The following is a 7,577-nucleotide window of genomic DNA, read 5'->3' as shown; positions in this document are numbered from 1 at the left end:
CTTGTTGGATCTCATACAATTGGCCTCGGCCCATCGACCCAGCCTGTCCAGGTCCCTCTGCAGAGACTTCCTACCCTCGAGCAGATCAACACTCCTGCCCAACTTGGTGTCGTCTGCAAACTTACTGAGGGTGCACTTGATCCCAAAAAAAAAAAAAAATCAGATGTTAGTTCAAGCTGACGAAAACTTAAATCCCCTTCTTCATTTGAAGAAGACTGTCTTCATCAGTAGTCTTAAATGAACAGAAACTTTGCATGGAAAAATCAGAGAAGCAGAAATAAACTAAGATGTTATGCAGATAAACGTAAATAGGACTTCAGTGTTCTACAGTTGTGAGGGTTTACAGTTATTCTGAGACATGTAAACCGGATTTCCTGCCCTGTGTCATCTGTCCTTCCCTTCCCACCCCTCCCCCCCCCGTTACTGTTACTTCTGAGGTTGTTAGAGTTTAAGCATAATGCTGGATTTAAAACAAGTGAAAGCTGTCTTTACCATGACAGTGTATTAAAAATTAGAATGCTGACCTGTTTTTGTTGTACTTTCAGTTAGTTGCACCTGATATCGTGTCTAGTAAGTTAGGTCTCAGCTGGGGAGTTTTCAGTGAATTCTGTCATTTTTTTTAATAGCTCACAGTACCCCACAGCTTCTTCCCTTATGCACAAGAAGTGCCACCAGAAGTTACATGAAGTGTTTTCATCTTTAAATTCATAGTAGTGTTACTTTAAGCCTCGTTAGAAGAACTAAATCGTACTTATATCAGTATAGTTGTACTACAGTTATAATACAAATCACAAAAGATAAATACTGAGCAGCTTAAGTTTCCCTTAAAATTAGGAGAGGTTGCTTTTTCTTTTTCAGTGTAACCAATTTCTGTTAATTTCTTGAAGGGGATTACGGACACAGCCCAAACCATCTATGAGACTGCTGCTCGTGAGCATGAAAACAGAGGAGTGACTGGAGCAGTAGGAGGAGTTCTCCGCCAAATTCCACCAACTGTGGTAAAACCTTTCATTGTTGCAACAGAGGCAACCTCAAATGTTCTAGGTGGAATGAGAAACCAGATCAGGCCAGATGTGCGTCAAGAAGAGTCTCAGAAGTGGCGCCTTGGGGAGGACTGAGATTATAAATCTGGCTCAGCAGGCAGGTAGCAAGGCTGGAAATGCAGAAGACTGTCCCGTTGGCAGCTTTAGATGGAGCTCACTTTGTTTTGTCATGTTCATCTCAGGAACAAATGAGGTTTTCAACTATTAATAGCAAAACATCCAACCAAAAATATTTATGAAGTGAAAAGCAAATTGGTACTTGCTTATGCTGTGTGTTACCAATACATTTGGTAGATAGTGCCAAACATAGCGAAGCATGCGCTGCCAACTCAGAGACATGCTTGCTCTATTCCGTTTACCATATTTTTTCTTGGTAGATCTAACATCTGAAGCAGTAACCTGTATGGTGAAACTAAATATACTTTAAAGATGTTTTCTGAGCATAGTCAAAGACCTGTCTTCAATAAAGGGCTCTGCAGATGCTCTTCACAGACTAAAGGATAAAAGCTTTCATTTTGGACATGAGACATGAAGGGTATGTAATATGAAAGCAGATAAGATAATATCGTTTAGTGGTCATAAACATCGCTTTTAGCGTGGTGCTTTTAGCGTGGCACTTACAGCAAGGGCAAGCTTGATAACCATTCAGAATTTAGCTTCAGTGTTAATACACCTGTGAACAGGATTTGTTCCTAAATATTAATTACCTACTTTTGTGGGTCTTTGAAGAACCTGAATGTTGCAGAAATGTTCTGTTGTGTTGCACTTTAAAGGATATGGCCTGTATATTGTGCTTTTTTATAGTGTGAATAAAATGTAATGTGCATTATCCTTAATGTGGTTTAGAAGCTTATACAAATTATTGAAAAGAGCATCATTTGATGATGATCCTACAGAAAAGTGTCTTAAACTTGTTTAAAGTACTCATTATATGTAAAAACACTTTTGTCTTCTGTTACACTAATTACAATGCTAAAAATAACTATTCTTCAGGAAAACAGCAGTTAAATAGTATTGTGGCCAACAGTTCTATGTAAGAATACATAGTAAAAACAGATTGTTTCATAATTTCATAGTTAAAATTCTATACAAACTTCATTTTAATAATCTGCTTTTATTTAAAGTTCATATTTTTGCAAAGTTGCTGCTCAAGATATTTTTAATTTAAATTGTGCATTTTCAGTTATTTGGCAATGACTATTTGGGGTCATTTAATTTGAACTGAGGATGGGTGAGAGGATTTAAAAAAAAAAAAAAAAAAAGACAACAAAACTTCAAAAAACGAAGTTGGTGCTGACGTTACTTACAGTTTAATAGGTGACCAGGGTCTCCACAGAGCTTTATTAAGCAACTGACATTGTGCCATTTCTGGGCAGTTAAAAGGCTTGGCACTAGCTGTGCAGGCATAAACTTTTTTCCTTGTATTAGCAAAAACTGGAGAATAAAATGTAAAGACTATTATGAGTAGAAAAATACTCATTTTGAATTTCAACAACTTAACACTTTGGATGACTAGCCAGAACGTAAGTTTGTCATAGTCCTTTTGCATGTCATAAGTGGAAATCCTGCTCTTGATCAGACTTCAGTGGAGATTTTCCACATAGCATCTCCATCAGATGCTTTTGATCAGACTTCAGTCTCTAAGGGTGATGAGGAAGTAGTTTCCCTCTCTTTTATTTAATACCTGCCACTAGCAAAAACTTCGCTGATGGGCCTTACAGGACAAATAGGAGTGTATGAAGGAAAACGGTTACTGCTTGTTCATCTCGATATTGTACTAGCTATTCCTGAACACCAAAGAATCTGGTTGGAGAGTAAATGATTTGAAAATGTCCTCTCTGCTGGGAAGACTTCTGCAGTCTGCTTTATTTTTCATAAAACTCCAGTTACAAACAAATTCTTGCATTGGGTGACAGGTGGTATTACAAAGTTTGTTTTCATTCACTGGAATCTTCTAAGTTGTGGTACGCTTTGAAGACCTGGTTATTTCATTAAATGGCTTGCTGTAAGCAGAAGGAGGTGCTTTTGAGAGGACAAATACCTGCAGATTTAATGACATGAAATATTTTCTGATGTAAAAATACTTGCTGCAGTTCATACTTCTGCCCAGTAATTAGAGAGCTCTGCTTTAGTGAGAGCTCAAAGCTTGAGCATTTTGCACAGGAACGAGTTCCATGTTTGCAATTTGGCACCTCCTGAATGCCTTCTCAAGAAGTGGTGATGAGTCAATGCAAGTAAGTAGCAATGCATCATTTTCATTTGCAGTTACCATACTATGTAATTTTGGCTGGTCCAGTTCGTCCAGTTAATTGGAGTATAATGTAATAGTATAAATTTACATATTTTCTTCCTTTTTGACATTGCTGAAAAGAAGCAGTGGCGTTTCAGTGTTCATTTCATTTTCAATTCTGTCATGAACTGATTGTACTGCAATGCAATTAGAATATATTTTTATATGAGGGCATGCTGTCAAGGTAAAACATTTTTATAGAGTGTCTCTCATTGTCAGCAATACAGATTGTACGAATTTATTAAACTTCATTTTTCACTATGTAAACCCTTGCATTTACTGCTTGCACTTTATTGAGCCTTTTCCGTGAAATTGATTTAAATTTTTTCCAACATTTTATTTTTACAAGCAGTTTCTTAATTTTTAGATGTATATTCTGCATTGTTTTTCAGTTGTAACATGATCTTGCAGTGTGTGAAATGTTTAACAAAAGCAAAACACACAACTCGCCAAACTAGTCTTTACATTAGAACCTTGTTTTCAAAATGTGTCTTGTGTTTTGAATAAAAAAGTATGTATCATGTATGAGAAGGGATTCATCAAATGCTCTGCTCAATTCTGTAAGAGTTTTCAGGCACTTAAAAAAAATACACAAAATAAGATTTGACTCTGGACATATCTCCTGGAAATGGAAGCCTATGGGTACGTTACTGTATTCTCTGTTAGCACGAGGAGATCGCAAAAATATTGTTGTACTTGAATTTTCCACTGAAATCAGTTGGCTATAGATGCTAGTACTTTTCATATTTGTAGTGGGTGTAAACTGGCACAGTCCATGTTTAATGTTCGCGTTCTCTAATGTTGAACTGACTAACGTTACTACTGCTACTACTATTACTTAGGCTGATACTGTCCTGATAGATGGAACTGTCATCCTGGGTTTTCTTAAGCATCCTGGCACTTCAAATAATACAATGATGAGTGCCTGGGAAGTACCTGAAAAAAAGGCAGCCATCTTTTGAAAAAACGAAACAAAAACTATGCTTCACAAGAATCTTAGCAGTGACTGAGAGCAGCAAATCATCGCATCCATGCAAAGGCAGCTTCCATTTTCTTTCCAACATCAGTTCACAGTTCCTAAATACTGCAGCTTTTTAGCAATGTAGTGTATCCTATGCGTACTTGCTTAATAATAAGCATTAGGTCAGTCACCAGTGAGTTCATATGTGCTTAAGGGATGTGTCTCGTTCTGTTTTCTCATTAAGTGGTTGATTGTGAACATCCATTGCTTGCTTTCATTTCCAGTTGCTTAACTGAGTTGCCAGGAAAGGTTTCTTAATAAACCAAAAAGCTGTTAAATGGTTATGAACAAGACACTCTCACTGAACGTGATCCATATACCTGCAAATGTGATACTGATTTTACTTTAAATATTGAAATGTATGCATTTTGTAAAACAGTGAAATCTAAGAATTTCTTTAGAGTAGTTAAATACTTCTACGTCTTTTAACTATCCTAAATCTCACAGCAATATAAGCATTGTCAGAAAAGGTGTGAGTATTTATGTCAGTTTGGATCCCTAGTGTGCATAGTTCTCTCAGTCTCCAGGCCTCATGACTGAAGCTTCTGACAACTGTTTTCAGTTGCTCTACATGCTGAATCTTGTTTACAATTGAAAAATTAGATATTACAAATTAAGTACATAAATACAAATCATGCATTTGTACTGGATTTCTTAATGGTAAGGTAGCTCAGACAGAAACACAGCAATTTGTGTATATGTTTGTGTATATTTTTTACATTTTTGCATTTACAGTAGTTTTGTGGTATTGTTTGTATATAGTTTGCTAGCATAAAGAATATAATCTCATGAAAGAGAAACCACTGTTGAAGGGAATTGACTATTTCAACTTGAGTTATTTTGCTTAAAGTTCTTGTCCCCTCAATATGTCTCTGAGAATTATTTTTGACCATCATTTATATGGCACCAAAAGTGTATATTTTAGCTTATTAAAATGCTGAAAGGCCTGAGTGCAAATAGGTTGTCCTGTTAAATATGTTTAATGGAAGAAACAAAAATTTGTAACAATACATAAATAAATATCTTAATTTGTTCCTTGAGTTGGTTTTCTCTACCTGTGAATATAACTAATATAAAAAACAGTCTCCCGAAATAACAGAAGTTAACTGTTAAAGCTTTTACCTACCTGGCTATACAGCTGTACCTCAAAAATTAATAAAAGTTTTATAGTGAAAAATAAGAAAGCTTTAAAATTGCACGGAGGTCAAAAGCTAGGAAATAAATTAACCTTGCTGATACAACTTTAACCCACCTCTGTTGTGCATCAACAAAGCGCTCTTTAACTGTATGATCACATACTGTGTCTCCCATAGGCCCATTGCCACATTTAGTTACTGAGTATGTATTTCTTAACCTCCACATTCAGTGGAGATTTTAAAGCTTTATTAGCTTCCAAACGCCGTGGAGAATGCAAAATAATGAATTCCTTTCAGGATGCTTGTATGATGCCCACTTCACAGGCATTTAGTTAAAAGCATCTGAAAAGAGATCTTAGAAGGCCGAGTACTGGGCAGTATGAAATACTGGTGGCAGTGCCGGATCCCTGAATGATGAGAGAGACATGACAGGTGTAAATAATTTTCTACTGTGTTTTGTAATGTTCTTATAGCTTGGGGGGGCGGGGGGAAGTCACTGTATAATGCCTGGATAACTATCTTGTCTAACAGTAACCCTTCATTTAAGAAGGAAGCTGAATCCCACCCTGTGCAGCTTCTCCTCCCCCTTTTTTTAAGCAAGACCTTATGTGAATTAACTTCCAATTTCACTATTTTTATTTAAAATCTCTCAGTTTTTTTCTTCTTTATTTAAGGAAGTTCTGTATAGGCAGAAAGAGAGCAAGAGGAGTTTTTTTCTTTGCAAGCAAGGTGGACAAATTTCTTCTCAGATTTTCTAAACATTGCTCATAAAAGCGATCAAGGATATTTGAACAAATGCTGTGCTGAGGGGAAATACGGCCCACAGAGGGTACATAGGGAAGAGCTTGGAATTAGTTATTGATCATCCCAAGAAAGTATGAAAAATTAGAGGAATTTCTTTCACTTGTACCCAATGCTTTCTTTTGTAGATCAAAAGTGATAAAGTTGCAAACTCCTCTGATTTGCAGTCTGTGCTTCCCTGGATTTTTGAGACTCATCTGTCACTTGTAAGAAAACAACTATATAAAAACTACTACTAAGTGTTTGTGGTTCTCTGAATTTAAGTCTGCTGTAATTCTAGCATGTATCCTCAAAACTTGTATCCACATGGCCAGGTTACGTTTTGCTCAGATGAGCCTTAGGGAGATGATACAGGATGGCACAAGCTGGGATCGCAACCCAAGGAAAGTGTCGAAGATCTATTTCTCTTTGTGATACCGAGGCGTACCAAGGATACTCCTGATGTCTCCAGGTTAGTCCAAGAGCAGAGGAGACTGAGACTCCACAGCCTATGACACTCCAACTAACTGAGAATTCCTGGGAAGCCACAAGTATGACACACCCACCTGGAACAACATTAGCTGGTGTCCTTGGACTGCATTTCTAATTGGGGATGACCCAGGCTGAAGTGTTGCTTTTTTTTTTTGCTTTTTTTTTTCTTCTTTTCTGTTAGTGATTTTTGTTAATAACCTCTCAAATGTGATATTAAGTGATGTTTTTTCTGTCGATATTTCTAGCAAATAGTGTTTTAAGTGATCTGATATTATCATAGATGATAAAAGACTGCATAAAGCTGCCTTTTTGTGGCAGATAAACTGAGGTTTCAAAGCTATTTTGTTCTTAAGTGGAGTGATTGGGTGGAAGCAGCAGTGAAGTATTTATGGCCCCACAGGCAAGGAAGCAGTTCAAGCTCCTTAGATGTTTGTCATGAGGATTTGTGAGATGGTTATATGTAGTGTAATTCTGTTTTCAGGCTCTCATTTGTGTATCTAACTATTTGCTCTGTTGTTGATTACATTCTGTACGAGGAGCGTGAGTATCAAATTTGGCTCTTGCACGCCAAGAGTGGAAGCCTGTAGGGAGGAGAAGAGGTGTGTACCTCCATAAGCAGGAGGAAAATTTACTTCAGTTTTGGGGATATGGACTACCTGTGCCTCAGCACAGAACTCAATAAAATGGGACTTGGTCCATTGTAGCTCGCAGGCACAAACATTAAATGAGTAACAGTACTCAGCAGCTCTCAGCTCTCAGTAAGAAAGCTTTAACTTTCACCTTTAGACTTTAACACTTGGCAGTTGTTTGGTACT

The 7,577-nt window shown here is 37.0% G+C and overlaps 1 protein-coding gene across 1 annotated transcript in view; it reads left to right on the top strand.

Moving 5' to 3' along the window:
- ATG2B (autophagy related 2B) overlaps nucleotides 1-3,779 on the top strand; it is a 49,042-nt gene extending 45,263 nt beyond the window's left edge. Inside the window, exon 42 of the mRNA XM_009322552.1 lies at nucleotides 888-3,779. Within this exon, the coding sequence (XP_009320827.1) occupies nucleotides 888-1,118 (231 nt within the window). The 3' untranslated portion in view covers nucleotides 1,119-3,779. The remainder of the gene's footprint in view (nucleotides 1-887) is intronic.
- Nucleotides 3,780-7,577: the final 3,798 nt, after the last annotated feature.

Source organism: Pygoscelis adeliae, unplaced genomic scaffold, assembly GCF_000699105.1.
Source record: "Pygoscelis adeliae isolate BGI_AS28 unplaced genomic scaffold, ASM69910v1 Scaffold374, whole genome shotgun sequence".
Taxonomy (NCBI): Eukaryota; Metazoa; Chordata; class Aves; order Sphenisciformes; family Spheniscidae; genus Pygoscelis; species Pygoscelis adeliae.
Note: the sequence above shows the minus strand (reverse complement) of the source record. Positions and strands in the feature narration are given on the sequence as shown.